We start from the raw sequence: 17,456 nt of genomic DNA, 5'->3' as shown, positions 1-17,456 counted from the left end.
ATCCCTCTAGCCCCGTAAATAACTTGAAAATGGACCAACTCTAATCTAGTTTTACTTAGACTACTAGACTTAATTTTGACTACAAAAATACCCACTTCCCTCCAAAAGAAGTCTTACAGAACATTTTTATGTGTTATATTTGGGGGAAATGGCTAAGAATATCTTTTCCTAAAAAACTTTTAGTGACAGTAGCTAAAGACACATCTGCACACAAACTTTAAACCATGGTTTGGTTGTACTGACCTCTTCCAGCTGTAAGCTGCTACCCATCCCTACTTTAATTATCCCAAATGGCTTTGTGCTACCTTAGAGAGTACGAGATATTGACTTTTACAATAGTTCAATGAGGTAGACATACAGTATAATGGCATCTGATAGGCCACGTCAGGAAGGCAGAAAACTGTTGATAAGACCCTACCCTGTTACCAATTTACTAGAGTTGTACTACATCAGAAGTAGAGCTCTAGTTTAAAAAACATTATCAGGCTACTCTAACTGAGAGACTGATGCTCTTACCACTGTTCTGAGAATCAGCAGCTCTCTGATTACTTTCAGCTCCACCCATACTTTCTTCTGTCTCTGTGCCTGGATCAGTTCCATCACCACCCTAAGAACAAAATGTAATGACTGAAGCAAATCAAATGACTAGGTGAAACAAAAAGACACACCAAATGATTAAAAGCAAACAAACCAGAGGAAAACCAAACCAAGCAAGCCAAACAAACAAAACTCCAACGATATGAAGACTTTTATTATCCTGGTAACACAAGCTTTTCTCTATGACAGGAAGACAGTGAGCGCTGTAGGCGCAGTTGGTAAGGAGGCAGCCCCAACTCTAAGCAGTTACCTCGGCGTCATCAGCTTCGTATCCATCATTACCATCTGCACTGCCAGTTCCCTCATTGCTGTCTTCACCCTCATCTCCCATCCCCGTGTCATCTTCCTCATCGTCGTCCTCATCCTCATCTTCCTCATAATCCTGCAAGAAGATGTCCTTTAAGTGACTTATTACTGATTAGCATACAGGAGTGTTTCAAGAGTTTTGACAGCTTAAGTTCCGCAGCAAAGAAAAAAAAAACCTGTAACATTTGAAAGAATAAAACAGTGATTGACTCTGAACTGTTTCCATGAAATTGTGTAAAGGTAATCGTCTACCAAACATCAAGTATTTAACTTTATTTCTATCCAAACCTGAGATTAAAGAATAAAATCAAACCATACTAGTTTTAAAAATGTATTTTGACAAAAGAATCTGAAGGAATATAGAAATGAATCCAAAAGTTAAAAAAAAAAAATCAAATTCTCCCTAAAACTCCCTAAAATGTATTTTGACAAAAGAATCTGAAGGAATATAGAAATGAATCCAAAAGTTAAAAAAAAAATCAAATTCTCCCTAAAATTAGGTGATGACCTAATTACTTTGGAAATGGTACAGGCTGCCAAAAGGAGAAACTAACAAATAAAACAACTACTAACTCCTGTTTCTTCTCTTATTTCCACAAACAAGAGTATGGATCATCAGATTCATATAGCTATTTTTATTGAGACTAAAGAGGAAATCTGAAAACAAATCTTAACCGGCATAGCAATCATTTACAAACAAACATGCAGGGCAGGCCATACATTTCTATAATCCCAGCATTCAAGAGACTGAAGCAGAATTTTTGGGACCTCCTAGCAAGCTTGGGCTATAACAAGATCCTACCTCCAGTAAAATAGTGCTACCAAAACAAGATAAACAAAATGTTTAAAAATGATTGTCCACCATTGGCCTTTTACTTCTAATACACAACTCTACACTCCTGAACTAATTTGCATAAAAGAAGAACTTGATAATCTACTAAAACTGACTGGGAATGGAATTCATTACTTGTTATATCAGAAGTACTAAAGACTTAAAGCACTGTGGTTGAAACCAGCACACAGGTAAAGTAAGAAGTTCCAGAGCTCAAGGCCAACAAGTATAGTGCAAGGGCTTTGAGCTCTAGCTCTGGAAGGGAAGCAGAAGGAAGGCTGATAAGTACTTGATCTTTTCAATACTAAACGCACTTCATGTTCTCCATCATTTTCTTCATCATCATCTTCATCATCACTGTCAATTACAATTACATCATCTCCTTTGCCTTGACCATCCTGAGAGGAAGTTGTCTGCTGATCTGATTGAAGTGGCCCAAGATCAATTTGTAGAGATTGTGATGTTTCTTCACTGTCTTCCATTGGTGTATAATCTCCCTGGGTGACTCCCTTTAAAAGTTAAAAAGGTCCTTTACCCAATCTAGAAATAGTCTGGATATGTAATGAATAGAGTAAAATATTTTTATTGTCTTAAAATCAAAAACAAATAAAAAAACTAACCTTACCCCATTACACTGATTATGTCTCAAAACGCTGCAATACACACATAAGCAGACTGTCCTCAACCTGAAAACTGGAACCTGGAACTTTCTGAGCACTCACTTAACACTTGAAAGAAGTGGAGGTGGAGTGGGAGCGGGTTATGGAGCAGGAATATATGGCAATAAATCAATAAGTAAGTAAGTAAGTAGTAAAAAAAGAGTATCTCACAGGGTCACACCTATGGGAAATAAAACTACAGGCAAGTGATCACAGCTGAGAGGTAGAGACTAGTCTACTCCAGGGATGGACCCACAACTGGATGTCCACTATACATAAAATCTTGACGCCATACACACATAAAAAATGAAAACAGGACCCAGTGGGTTTTATTTATGTATTTGTGCATGCATACATGCATATATATACATATAACACACAATAGTAATAACAGGGAAGAAATTATCAATTTGATAGGGTAGGGAGCATATGAAAAGAGTTGGAGGGAGGGGACTTGTGACGGGCTGAAGAAAGGGAAGGGTGATATAATTATGTTTTAATTAAAAATATAAGAGAATTAAAAATAAAAGGTAATTTATAGATGATTAAACCTTTGGTAAAGACTGGCATAAATCAAAGCTCTGCACTCTACAGATCAGGTCCTTTCTCAGACCATCCCCCAAAAGGAGCATATCAAGAACTGGGAGGCCGGAGGACAGCTCAGTATGTAAGCCAAGGCACCCAAAGTGCTCAGGGCATGAAGTACTCAAGCCCTAATTCCTTAGAACTTCAGCCTAAATCGACATTAACAAGTGACAGTGACTCAAATGGCACTCTTTGCTGCTCTCCAGACAAATACTTATGCAGACAAAGTCTGCATAAAATGTTGATATTGAATACGGGATACTCAACACTCAACATATGCTAGAAACTAAAACAATTGTTTCGCTCAATTACTTTACAAATTTGCTTGCTATCAAAATAAATTTGTATTAACAAAAATTTCTGACACAGATTTAAAAATGTACCATTTGGCCTAAGTACTCAGTAAATCTATTTTTTCAAATGAGTAAGAAACATCTATGAGTTAAGAAATTTATGAACGACAACAACAATCAATACAAAACAAAACATATACAATAATAAAGAATAAAATCAAAGAAATTTAAGAATTTAAATTTAAAGCACAGTGTCAAACATGGTATATGCATGCAATTCCAACACTTCAAGGGTTGTGGCAGGACTGTCTGAATTTAAGGGTAGCCTAGGTTACATGGTAAGAACTTGCCTCAAAAAGCAAAACAAAACAAACTTAAAACAAATAATGTTTCGATAGGTCCAAGTCAACTCTACTTATTAGAATCACTTTATTTTTAATAGTCTATGTTCTTACTCACTTCTCCAATGGAATCTTGAGAATCCTGATTATAGGTCTGAGTTTCTGCCTCTCCATCAGTACTTTCTTCCGCCATAACTTCTTCCTAAATCATAGTAGGTTATTTTTTATTGAATCAGTAAACTACACAAATGATCACCATTCTGCCAGTGTTTCTCTAAAATGATTAAGTCTACAATTCTATGAAGCTATGCCAAAATGTTTATATAAAGACAGAGGAAAATGGCATACCTCTTCTACGAGCATTAATGAATATGTACACACAGCATTTAGTATCACTACTGTTGTTATACAACCTAACACAGCGCATGGCAAGTAACGCCAACGTGTGAACTGTCATTGACCAAACGTCCTTACAAAACACAATTCAATTCACTTCTGCTTTTATTAAATGGGAAGCAATTCATGAAAAGATACGCAAAGACTCTAAAACAATAAGTGCAAACTATAGTTCAGGAATTTTTAAGATAATCTCCCAAAATTTAATTTGACATTGAGTGTGACTGACAGCTAGCCTTTGCAATGGTGACACACAGGAGTGTGACAGACCTCAGTTCCTACAGGTGTGACCGTCTTCAGCTTCTTTGGGAGAGGCATTTCCACTGTGTCATCAGAGACTTGGTCTCCTGCTTCTATTGTGCTGTCCTCCTCTTCCTCCCGAGCGCGCTTTGGCAAGGAGGAGCTTGGGGTAGCTGAAACTTTCAGAGCATACAATTTAAACCTCAAAAGTCAGATCATGGTAACTGCATTTAGACAAAGATAATATTAGAACCAAGTCTTAAAACTAGAACTTTGTATGACACACCTGCCTCATTATAAGTGTACTGATAAACTGTTATTTATAAAGTGTATATAGGACTTTCTATCAAATCCAAAACTCCTTAAAAGAAAAATCATACTGTATATGCTAAATAATATCAACAGCTTCAGATTTCAGGATTTACATCAAGTTACGTAATAGGTTGGCTATTTTCCCTTTTAAAGACAGCCCAAAATATCTGGGGAAGGAGGGGCTTTTACTAAATGATAAAAAGTGACTGAAACTGAACTAATAGTAAATATGAATGTTGTTTTCTAATAATCTAAATTATAATAGATATACTTTTTAAGCTATATCAAATGCACATTTGAAACTATTCTTGTATCTATTGATTAAATATGATTAAAACTATAAAAGTATTGGCTTTCTTCACAGTAACACTGGATAGAAAGCAAATTGTTATAGGCAATAGTCAAGATATGTTGCATCTAAGAAATTTGAAGTACACAGTTCTACTGCAGCTTCATTTTAAAAAGTCTTACCAGTCTAGAAGATGGCTTAGCCATCTTAAACAGCCAGTTAAGAGTACTGGTTGCTCTTCAAAAGGACCCAGGCTCAATCTCCAATATCCACATGGGAGCACACAACTGTTACTCCAGTTCCAGGGGATATGATGCCCTCCTTTGACCATTGTGGACACCAGGCACACTCATGGCACCCAAATATACAGACAGAGCATCCATAGATATAAAACAAAAGGTAATATGAAAATGAAATCTTACCAGTGCCAAATACTGCTGTGGAGGTAGATGGTCGTTCCACTGGTGAACTCTGTACCACCTCAACTATGTTTGGGGACAACTCTTGATTTGCAGGTTCAATCTGAGGGTGACTCTGCTGAGTGGGCTGTACAAAAGCTGTAGCCTGTGTTTGCTGCTGTACAGTCAGGAGGGGTTGAGAAATGGAGGGCTGGACGTTAGGACTAGTAGAACGGACAGATCCACTTGTGCTTCCGAACACTGGAACGTGCTCCACAGGCCCTTCTGACTGCATAGCTGGAAATGATGACAGAATTTACTATGTATGCCGTCTGAGCTACCAAAACCAAGTTATTTTACCCTATTCTTTGACATACATTGTATTAACTGGTTTTTCTATATCTCTTACCATTTAATACACAAAAATAATGTGGGCAAAAGTTATATATTCCGTATTGTACTGCTTATGTGTCTAATACAATAAAATGTAATATTTGGTGGGTAAGGACATATTTGAAAGTTGTAGCATTTATTGGTCCAATAAAATTATAACCAGATGTAATTATCATTAAAAAGCTGAAAATGGTGAGAAATCTTCCTTACATATCATTTATTTTAAACTGGTATCATAATGACACCATGAAATCAGGAAATGGGTACAGAGCTGATTGGTACAGTGCTTGCAAAACATGTGTAAGGCCTGGGGTTTGATCCTAACACCACACAAAAAACAAACAAAACAGAATTTCTCAGTCCTAAAAAACAAGAGTTTAGTTTGGTAATCTATCTAATGAAGGATATATATTTATTTTTGGAGTGTTTATATTATAAATTGTGTACTGGCTGCGTTTGTGTGTCAACTTGACACAAGCTGGAGTTGTCACAGAGACAGAAACCTCCCTTGAGGACATGCCTCCATGAGACCCAGCTGTAAGGCATTTTCTCAATTAGTGATCAAGGTGGGAGGACCCAGTCCATTGTGGGTGGTGCCATCCTGGGTTCTGTAAGAAAGTAAGCTGAGCAAGCCAGGGGAAGCAAGCCAGTAAGTAACATTCCTCCATGGCCTCTGCATCAGCTCCTGCTTCCTGACCTGCTTGAGTTCCAGTCCTGACTTCCTTTGGTGATGGACAGCAATGTGGAAGTGTAAGCTGAATAAACCCTTTCCTCCCCAACTTGCTTCTTGGTCATGATGTTTGCGCAGGAATAGAAACCCTGACTCAGACACATTGTTTGGAGATATGATCTTACTATAGAACTTTGGTTGGCCTTGAACTAGATCCAAACCTGCCCACGTCTGCTTCTGATTGATGAGATAAAAGGTGTATGACACCAACAGCCGGCTATGCTATACATTTACTCAATTCTAACACGTCAAAGCAGTTTAAGATCTTGCAAACCTTTTATTGAACATCTCCTTTAGAGTTAAGGAAAGAGACTGAACAATTAAGAAAATGCAACTCTGTGATTCCCAATCTAGTAGATTAAAAAGACACATGTAAAATCAGTGCAGTGGTCGAACTACCACAATTACAATGGGAGCAGAGTAGGGAAAGCACCAGTGCAGGGAGTTTCAGTGAAGGAATGATACTTGGTTTGAAAGAGCAGTTTTATACTATGGCTTTTCAACATGGATTTCACAGCAAGTCTGTTGGTCATTAGAAAGGAGCATGTGCTTCCAGAAAGCAAAGCAATGGGTCTTAGGAATATATACCCCTTTTCATTAGCTTAAAGAAAAGGAGAGCAGAAGGGAAGGACAGAAGTATTTACAACATGTATCTTGCAGTCATGATGGCACATGCCTATGAGGCAGAAAGATCATGAGGTGAAGACCAGCCTGGATTTAAAATAAACAAATAAGCAGGGCTGGGAATACAGGACCGCTTACCCGAGCTTGATGACTACTGGGATAAAAAAATCAAGCACTAGTGCCTGGGAAGCATATACTTCAAAATATTAACTACTTTTGTCATGATATCAACTTAAACTTTCTATCTACAATTATTCTTACAGCTACTCTTTTTTTTTTTTTTTGGTTCTTTTTTTCGGAGCTGGGGACCGAACCCAGGGCCTTGCGCTTCCTAGGTAAGCGCTCTACCACTGAGCTAAATCCCCGGCCCCTCTTACAGCTACTCTTATCCTCTCTATGAGCAGTCAGTCCAGTCAGATGTGTTATTTCACTCACCTTCCTGTGACTCCACCTGTGTAGTAGGCATTACGGTTGCTGTTGGGGTAGTGGTTGGGTTTGTGACAGTTGCAGGTGTAACCATTGGGCGGATACTTGCCCTGGGTGTCGACTTATTCCCAGCCATAGCTGCAGCTGTCACTTTACTTGGAGTAGAAACAACAGGAGTTGGCTTGATATTGGCTGTTGGTGGGTCTGATGTACTGGCACTTAATTGGAAAAAAAAAAAAAATCCAATAACCCAGTGAGCATTACACTGATGAGCCCTTGTAAAATCTATGTATCCCATGAAAAGCCAAGACATGCCCTTTTTAGGGTGACTGTTCAGTATGTATTACCCACAGTCCAAACCTTACTCTTTTTCTGAACTCTATTCTGGATATATCTGTAGATTTAAACAGGCAGTTTTAGAGACAATGAATATAGCTTTCTATTTTTTAGCCATGGAATCCTAAACCCTTTGCTAAAAAAAGGTTTTGAATTTAAGCACTAGAAAGTGTAAGGTGTGCCCCAGAGTGGTATAATCTGCCAATATAGAAAAAGCACTAAATGCTGAGTTACTGTTTCAACGCACACCTTAAGTTTTAAAGTGTTTCCTGACTTACGTGTATGGATGTTTGTCTGCATGAATGTCTAGGCATCACGGGTGTGCCTGGTGCCCAGAGGGACCAGAGCGGGTTGGATCCTCTGGAACTGGGCCTTCTGGATGGTTGTGAGATGATATGTAGGTGCTGGGAATGACATGCAGCCAGTGCTCTGACCTGGAGAGCCGTCATCTCTCCAACCCCAGCCTAGACTTTCATAGCTGTCATGAACATGGCGAGGAGTGAGGAGGAGCTTATCTTATAGACCAATCACAAACTAAGTCACAAGGTGTTTCTGGTCACTAAAGCTTTAGACATAGGAATGAAAGCATACTGAAAACTAGATTTAAAAACTACATTACACAAGTTTTTTGGAACTTTAAAGGCAGACTATAAAAGAACTAAAACTCACATTCCTCTTTCACCAGAAGCTGGAGTGGTTTTCAGTGTGATTTGTCTCTGCTGTTCTGGAGCCTATAAAGAGGAAATGCATTAACTTCTGTGTTTACCATACCGAAAAGTCCACTGAACAAAAATGTCCAACTATTTATTATCAACTCTCTGTATACTTGAAATTTTAGTCCAAATTCGAACAGACTCCTAAGTAACCAGGCATTTTCAAATGAAACATGTGCACGTGGTTTGTCACATAAGCACACCAGCTAGTCACCTTATTAGTGGGTTCCTGAGGTTCATCTCTCTGCTCAAGGTGTCTCTCTTGATGCTCTCTGAGCTCTCTCTCTAAGCGACTGATGCGACCTTCATACTGGGACTTCAGAGCAGTCATTCGGACATCGAGTTCATCTTTCTGCTGATCTAAAGCTCCATTCCTTTGTTTAAGCTCTTCATTTTCTTTAGTTAACTGATCTTTCACACCTAAAACAAGCATAACTACAATCACATATCAGAAACAGTATGCACTTAAATGAAATACAGTTAGGATTAGATTTTGCCCTATGCTGTATGTTTTGATACACTCACTACCTATATCTCAATTAGCAAATCTCTAAACATATCTATGTTTATTACTTACTCCAGCATAAGACATATATAAATTATCCTAAAAAATTCAAATTAATATGAATTAACTTTAACAGGAGCTTGTTTATATATGAATATTATTCATCACTAGGAATTAGAAAACATTCACATCATATAATTTATATAGTAAATATTAAAAAAAATAGACGAGTGAAGCCAGGAGTAGCGCTGCATACCTTTATCCCAATACTCAGGCGTCTTAGGCAGGCAGGTCTCTGTGAGTTGGAGGCCAGCCTGGTCCTCAAAGCAATTTCCAGGACAATCAAGGCTGTTACACAGAGAGACAATTGGTCTCAAAGCAATCCCCACCAAAAAAAAAAAAAAAAAAAAAAGTATTTTTTTTTGAAGTGCTGTGAAATAATGTGAGAAAGTGTGAAAAATAAACAGACAGTAACAGCAGAGCGAGCTGCCGCTTAACTGGGAAGCTCATGACTGTGACATACTCCTCTCCTGGAGTACGCCACCAAAAGTAAAGAAAAATCCTCAGACTGCTACGAAAACGTGCTGTGCTATTTGCAGAGCAGGTAGACAGCAATCTGGACCTAAAAGAATGTCACAGGTAGAACCGTTCCGTATGTCCAAAACAGGGGAACAGTACTCCAAGCTAATTACCAGTGTTCTTTATAAGCAAAGCAAACACATCATTTGAGATTTCATTTTCTGAGGTTACAGATTTGATTCCCAACACCTATATATGATTAAAGGTGTGCAGCGCTGCACCTGGCTTCACTCGTCTATTTTTTTATATATACTATATAAATTATGTGATGTGAATGTTTTATAATTCCTAGTGATGAATAATATTCATATATAAACAAGCTCCTGCTAAAGTTAATTCATATTAATTTAAAATTTTTAATATATATTTATGCAGGCAAGAAATTATACATATAAACTGAAACACCAAAAACTTCTCTGTCCTAAATAAACATAACAAGTCCAAACACATACATTTAGAATACTGCCTTCTCTTTCACGTTTAATTTTAAGTGTGTATTGCCTAACCAGGTTTCACTGTACAGTTTAAGTTGTGGAATAAACACAAAATTACCAGATAGGTGTGCAATTTTTGATCTGGCCACTGTAATGGCCTTCCATGTTTTCTCATCCTTTTCATTCATTTGCTGTCGGAGCTGCTCCTCCTTTGTGGTTTTATCCTGGAGTTCCTGGCGGAGGCGGGACAGCTCAGACTGAAGCTGCGCTGTCTGCTCCTGGAGGCTTCTTGCTTCTGTCTCTTTTTCAGATAAGGTCTTTAAGGAAAAGAAGTATCATGTAACTCAACCAAACCAGTTCAAGTAAGTATTTTATAAAGTATTGGAACACTTGTGTAAGCTCTACAGGAAACGGAGTGTCAGTGTTTAAACCTACTACCTGAGGCGTACAGGGAGAGTTAGAACATTCACCTTCCACAGCCCTCAGAATCATACCTTCTGCAGATTCTCTACTTGACCCTCAAGTGACTTTGTCTTTGTTTCAGATTGGCTGAGGTTATCTTTGAGCTCTTGCATTTCCTGGACAGAGATGTGCTGTTCCTGATGGTCTCCTGAAGACTGAGTGGAAGTCTCCATGGCCTACGATGGTGTAGTAACAACAAATTTTTATTTACTGCTGTAAGTAGAGACAATCCTACATGTAAGAGCACTCAAAAGTGAATTTCCACAAAACAGTCTCAGTGTTGAGAATGAGGAAATGAGTTATGGTTAGCCACACAAACAGACATCAGAGATGGCACTTTGTAAATGCACTGACACAGAACACACCCCTCAGGATTCAGACGGAAATGAGTGACAGGATAGCATTCGTAAATGACAAGAAAAACACACTAAAGTGCTAACAAATACAAAAGGATTAAACAGTGTTGATAGTTATCATACACAACTTATTTAAAATGATATAAAAACTATTAGTTGTAAAAACATATCACTTTGTTCATATCCTTAACTTTAATTAACAATGAGCCACCATGACGGTGAATTCTGGACTGTCAGCTGGATATGGTAACAACACCTGAGTGAGACACTGTATGCCCACCTAGGGTCAATCTGTGAGGGCTTCTCAGAAAGAATTAATAACCGAGGGAACACCATGAGCTAAATAAGAAAGGAAAAAGGAGGAAAGCCACATGGGCTGGAACTCCCCCTTCTCTACTTCATGCAGGAGCATGTTCCCACGTTCCTGCCACACTCTCAAAAGTCATGCCTTCCCAGCAGTGATGGACTGAATCCCCTAAATACAATGATACTGGGTCACAAGAGCAAGAGAACGTAATACAGTTCCGATCTCAGCTTTGCAAAGAAACAGTAGTAGAAATATGAAAAGGCCAGGCATGGTAGGCTCTTTAATCCCAGCACTTGGGAGGCAACAGCAGGCTGTTTCAGGCCAGTCTTCCCTACACAGAAAAACACTCTACGCCCACCCCTCCCGCCCCCCAAAAGTTAGTAGTAACTTGAAACCAAAAAATATCTCACTGTACTTTTATGAGTTTAGACTAAAAGCCATTAATAGTCAAAATTAGGGGTGAGGACCACATTTCCTCAGCGTACCTTCTGCTGTGCTTTAAGTTCTTCAAACTGAGTCTTGTACCTGCGTCCGATCTTCTTGACTTGAGTGATTGTTTTCACTTTTTCCTGTATATCAATTATTTTGGCATCTAAATCTTTCTGAATGCTTTCCTTTTCAGTTCTTACTTTACTTAAATCTTCCTTTAGACTCTGGATTAAATTCTGGTTGTTAGTCAAGGATGCATTTGATCTTTGAAAAAAAATGAGAAGAGGTTTCTTAAAAGAACAAAATACACAATGTTTTGCAAATTTTCAGCTTAAAAGTTTACATTGTACTGCATTAATACTAGCTTTCTAATTAAAAATACTTTCACCTCAAAGAAATGTACTTTATGATTTTGGCCTTTTATTGGACTTTATTACACAGGTCTAATACCTGTTCTGAAGTTAAGAAACACTGTAGTACTAAGTATTCAAGTAACAATGTTACAAAGTCCTCAAGTGATGTCACTAGACCTGTGTGACCAAGGGTTCTCTGTAGGTCAGATATTATCCAAGTTTCTCATAAGGGGCAGAGGAACTTTGTCAGCTGGGGCTTAAAGCCTAGACGGTTTCCGTCACATGTCCTTCCTGATGCATATCTGTTGATGCTTAATGCAGTTTGCCCTCCTGTGCATGATGTCATGAACTGAACTTTCATAGTAAGACAAAACCTAAAAGAAGAGCAGTAGCTAATTTCAAGTATGAACTCAAGTTTTTTGAATTTTAGTTTATTTTTTAAAAGAAATAGAATATCTCTTACTGAGCATGCCAAAATATTGTTTAGAATAAAGAAAAAATATATGACAGAGATTTTTTAAGCTATAAAGTGTTCTGTAAGACACAGGATAAGCATAATTAAAAACCAATAAAAAGCTTTATAGATTTACATAAAAGGGCTATTAACAGAAAGACAAAAACAGAAATTGTACGTTATTGACTATTAACTGTTAGAAAAGAAATGAGCTTTAGAGTTACAACATGTAGCTTTTAAATACTTGAGAAAAAAACTGATAACATGGACACAAAGAATTAAATGTTTTGTTTCCTGACTCAAAGGGAAAAGACGCAAAGAGCCACAGACAAGGACTTTACCACTTCCTATTAAACAGGAACACATCAGGATCATAGAAAGAGCAGAAATAGACTTAGATTTTCCTTTAAGCCTTTATGGTACACACCTACAATCTCAGCACTTGGGAGGGGAACACTCAGTTCCAGCCCACCCTGGGTTATACACAGAATCAACTCAGGACAGTCTGGGCTACATGGTGAGCACTCTTGTCTCATGGAAAAAAACGTGCGCATTGCATATATTTTAAATCTTTTATTCCTAATACCTTGCAATTTCAGCCTTAAGTCTTCCAACTTCTTCATTTAGCTGCTGAATTCTCTTAGTGTGAATTTCCTTTTCAGAAAGCAACTTTCGATATTCTTCTGTATCTGGATCTTTCTGCTGATTTATTAGATGCTAGAATAATAGAAGTGCATACTCTGTCAGGTTCTATAAACACAAAGCGCTATAATAAAGTGGTCAAAACTCTATAGTTTTTTCAAATTAACTGTCTTGCATACAGAGTAGGAAGTATCAAAACAGTATGTTTGAAGCTTTAAATAGGATAGCAAAAGCCAGCCAAGATAGATGAGCTAGAAAACATCAAATTTTATTGTTTATCATTTTTTTCAGAGCTGTGAATGAACTTCAATGAATCTTAAGTTCCTCTTTTTTCTTTTAACATTTAGTATGTTATTGTGAGTGTGTGTGTATGTGTGTGTGGGGGTACATGCCATGAAACACATGTGGAAGTCAGAAGTCAATTTGTGAACATTAGTTCTCACTGTCTGTTTTGTTCGTTCTGAAGACTAAGTTCAGTTCTGGACTAGCTATAACGGATTTAATTTCACTGAAGTAACATTTATTAAGAAAAATAATGTTTTATAGTCTAAACACGTGAGATCATTCTAAATGAAACTTATTCCATTAATCATGAAAGTCAGGCCAAAATAACAAAGTGCTTGTAGGTCTGCTTAGCTTAACTTCCTTTGAGGACTTTTCTCTGTGTCTACAAAGAACAAAATGAAGAATAAAAGTGCTCTGAAATTCTAAAATGTTTCTTTATTCTACAGCATTTCTAGGTATCAGAGAAACTGAGTTTAATTTTTGTCACCCAAACACTGCTTTAATAACCATATTCTGCAAATGAGGAAAACTAATCTAGTGAAGTTAAGAAACTCACATGCAAGTCATATGCTAGGTAACACGCTAGTATCATCAAGGCAGACTTCTCACTAAATGCTCTATGCTATATGGTCTCATCTGCAAAGGCCCGGTGAACATGTTTTCTGAACGTGCTGCAATAAGATATACATGTATTTTCACACATAAATGTATTTTAGAACTAAAACTAATACTTAGCTACTTAGAATGATATGAATTTGGGGTTGGAGAGATGGCTTAGCAGTTAAGGGCACTGACTGTTCTTCCAGAGGTCCTAAGTTCAATTCCCAGCAACCACATGGTGGCTCACAACCATCTGTAATGAGATCTGATGCCCTCTTCTAGTGTATCTGAAGACAGCTACAGTGTACTCAAATAAATAAAATAAATAAATCTTAAAAAAAAAAAGAATGACAAGAACTTTAAACAATATAGAAAATTTAAGTAATTTTTAAAAAATGGGCTCTAACATGCCATATACTTGTGTGTGTAATGTATTGTGTCTTCTAATGGTAAATGCAATTTTCACTGGTTTCCCAACTATTTTTACATCTCTAACTCTTACATTACTGATAATAATTTCTGTGTTAGTAAATGGCTAACTGTCCTTACCTGGTTCCGCGCTTTCCAACGTTTGACATCCTCTTCTAGTAGCTTCTTTTCTGCCTGGAGCATGCCACTTTTCTCACTCAGCTCAGCATTGGCTTCTTGTAAGGGTAAAATGTCCAATTCCAGTTTCCTCACCTGAAAAGAGCCCCAAGTATTTTTTATAATGAATGGTAAGTTCATCTGTGTCTTTACAAATAACAAGAGCTTCCACTCTCAGCTGCTAAGGCACACACACCTTGGCTTGCATTTGTTGTAGGTTCTGTTCGAGCCTTTCCTTTTCCTCCCTTAGCATCTTATTGGTCTCCATAACTACATTCATTGTTTCGGTTTTCTTCATCAGTTCTTCATGTTGAGCCATTGTTTTTGCAGTTACCTGAAACAGTCACAAACACATAGAGTAACAACCAGCATTTAGACATGCCTTTGTCCTAAAAGTTCTAATCTACCCAATAAAAAAGTAAAGAGAATTTAAATCTCAAGTTTATCTGAGACTCTGAAAGCTTGCGGGTTGTTTTTCTGAGACATTCGTTAAGGTCATACGAGTTTAAATAAATGTAAGAGTCTTTAAGATAAAGGACTACGAATGCTGCCAACAGAGAAGGAACAGCACGGAACACAGGCATGTGTCTGTATTCTTCCTTGTTCTGTGGTATGAGCTCTAAAGGACTGTTATTTTGATTCTTGGCTCGTCCCCATTTCCACACCTCCTGCTCAGAAGTCTCTTAGCGCTTGGTTCGGTGAGTGAACTCATGAACCCAGCAGGGAGTTGTGAGCCACCGGGGCTATGAACTACAATGGTGAGCTCACTACAGAAATCTCACAAAGGACCTCATTTCCTTTCTCTACTTGTTACTTTTCACTTGTTTTCTTTTTGCTCATTTGATGAAAAAAATATTCTTTAGTAGTTTCAAGCTATTCTAGAAAGACTCTAGAATTTTATTTTAGAATGGCTCTCAAAGTATTTATACATAGCAGCTGCAAAAGATTAGAAAGTTGGAATTTTATCTGTTGTACACTACTGTCTAGATGATTCGTGTGCACACTCTCAATCCTCTCATCTACACGGTACAGATAGGGAGACTAAGATCAGGGAAGTTGAGCAAGGTACAGCATACAGAGCCTCTACTCACCACAATCAGGCACACTGGGTAGATGTAAATTTACAAGTTTAGGAGTGCTCACATTAATGTAGCATGGTGGAAACACGTGAGCTTTCCTTCTTTAAGCATGGTATAAATACATACCTGCACCTTTTCCCTTTCTGCGTTCAGGCTATCCTGCAGTTCCTGCAACTCCCGTTCCAGAAGTTCAACTCTTTGTCGATATCGCAGACTTTCAACCTGAGCCACCTCAAACCTAGTTTCAGCAATTTCTTTTTCTCGTCGAATAAATCTACAAAAAGACATGTTAAAATTTTAGAAAACTAAAAGTGTTTTAAAACTTGGGGGATTATCAAGATGACAAAATGCATCCATCACTTTAGTATCACTTCCATATTTCAATGGCACATTGGCTTAGATAGTAGCATTAGAAACATAATTCTGGGCCTGCAAAACAGCTAAGGAGGGGCTGGGGATTTAGCTCAGTGGTAGAGCGCTTACCTAGGAAGCGCAAAGCCCTGGGTTCGGTCCCCAGCTCCGAAAAAAAGAACCAAAAAAAAAAAAAAAAAACCAGCTAAGGAAGTAAAGGCACCTGTGCACAACACGCGCACACTCAAACACTCAATAATATATAAATGAACAATTAAAGGTAAACTATCTTTAGGTTGTGTGCAATGACACACCCATAATCATTCCTAACACCTGGGAGGGAGAAGCAGCTGGGATTAGTGAGAAAAAGAATATATCTTTAAAGTGATTTATGAGACATCCAGTTTTCCTTTCCTCTCTTGAAATGGGATCTTGTTATGTAGCCCAGGCTGTCCTGGAATGGCCAGTTCCCACCTGGACCTTCTGGGTGCCAGGATTACAGATGTGTCCTGTATCACCACACATAGCTGGTCTTTAGTTTCTCAGAAAAAAAATCAGCTCTAGTTCTATCAGATTCAACCTTAAAACCACTGATTTACTGTATTTAAGTATCAACAATGAGCACTAGGTTCCTTGGCCAATTGAGACCAAATGAGTTGTATAGTGCTGTGTTTGTGCCTTTCTTATTGTTGATTCTACATAAGAATGTAGTTGACTTACCTAAGAATTTCTAAAATTTGTTCTTGAGATTTTCCTTCTTCATTGAGAGATATATTTAATGGTGATTGCACAACCTCCTTCATAGAGGTGACCACCTTGTCACTTAACTTTTCGATCTGATCATGAAGTAGTCTGTTTTGTTTCTCTAGATCTTCACAGCGAGACACACTCTTGGAAACTTCATCCTATAAGCCAAGGATCCGCTATAATAGTTTCCCAAATGTACAGGAAAAAACAAACACAAAAACTCTTTTCATTTCTCCAAAACATTCTACTGCAGCCTACAACATTACCTTCAACACTCTCTCTCTTTCTTCCCAAGAAGCTTTACATTCCAACAACTGTGATTCTGCTTTCTGAGTTGTTTCTTCCAAATGCTGACGGACTGATGCCATTTTTGAAACCTGTTCCTTGGCAGCTTGCAGAGCTTCGACATCAGCAGCATGTAGCATCAATTCTCGCTCATACTTATTCTGAGCTTCCACCGCTATTTTAGCCTACAATTAACAATTTCCCATTGACAAAGATTAAAATCCATAAATAATACTTTTACACACACACACGCACACACACACACACACACACACACACACACACACACACACACACAATTTCTGGGTATGTACATGTGGTGTACACTCATGTGTGAAGGCCAAAAAACTTTAGGTGTCCTACTTTAGAGCCCTCCACCTTATTTCTTTCCAGACAGGGTCTTTCACTGCACCTTTCTGGGTGTAACCCTAGCAACCTTAGCAATCTTCCACTTTCCACAGCACTGGGGTTTACATGTCTGGGAGCTGGAATCCAAGCAAGCTTAAAACTCACTGCATAGAAACTGTGAGAAG

At 38.0% G+C, this 17,456-nt stretch overlaps 1 protein-coding gene across 2 annotated transcripts in view; it reads right to left on the bottom strand.

Annotated features, from left to right (window-relative positions):
• Positions 1–17,456, bottom strand: part of Tpr (translocated promoter region, nuclear basket protein) — a 63,326-nt gene that overhangs the window by 9,189 nt on the left and 36,681 nt on the right. Inside the window, 18 exon segments of one of the 2 annotated variants that reach the window (NM_001107185.1) lie at positions 517–607; positions 848–979; positions 2,050–2,244; positions 3,732–3,815; positions 4,280–4,428; positions 5,273–5,545; positions 7,431–7,639; positions 8,427–8,488; positions 8,685–8,890; positions 10,107–10,305; positions 10,483–10,626; positions 11,599–11,806; positions 12,936–13,066; positions 14,426–14,557; positions 14,658–14,795; positions 15,667–15,814; positions 16,612–16,796; positions 16,905–17,108. In NM_001107185.1, coding sequence (NP_001100655.2) covers positions 517–607; positions 848–979; positions 2,050–2,244; positions 3,732–3,815; positions 4,280–4,428; positions 5,273–5,545; positions 7,431–7,639; positions 8,427–8,488; positions 8,685–8,890; positions 10,107–10,305; positions 10,483–10,626; positions 11,599–11,806; positions 12,936–13,066; positions 14,426–14,557; positions 14,658–14,795; positions 15,667–15,814; positions 16,612–16,796; positions 16,905–17,108 — 2,890 coding nt within the window. 2 annotated transcript variants of the gene reach the window in all.

Source organism: Rattus norvegicus, chromosome 13 (genome assembly GCF_021556685.1).
Source record: "Rattus norvegicus strain SHRSP/BbbUtx chromosome 13, alternate assembly SHRSP_T2T, whole genome shotgun sequence".
NCBI lineage: Eukaryota > Metazoa > Chordata > Mammalia > Rodentia > Muridae > Rattus > Rattus norvegicus.
The sequence above is the reverse complement of the archived record's forward strand: the minus strand, read 5'-3'. Positions and strand labels throughout refer to the sequence as shown.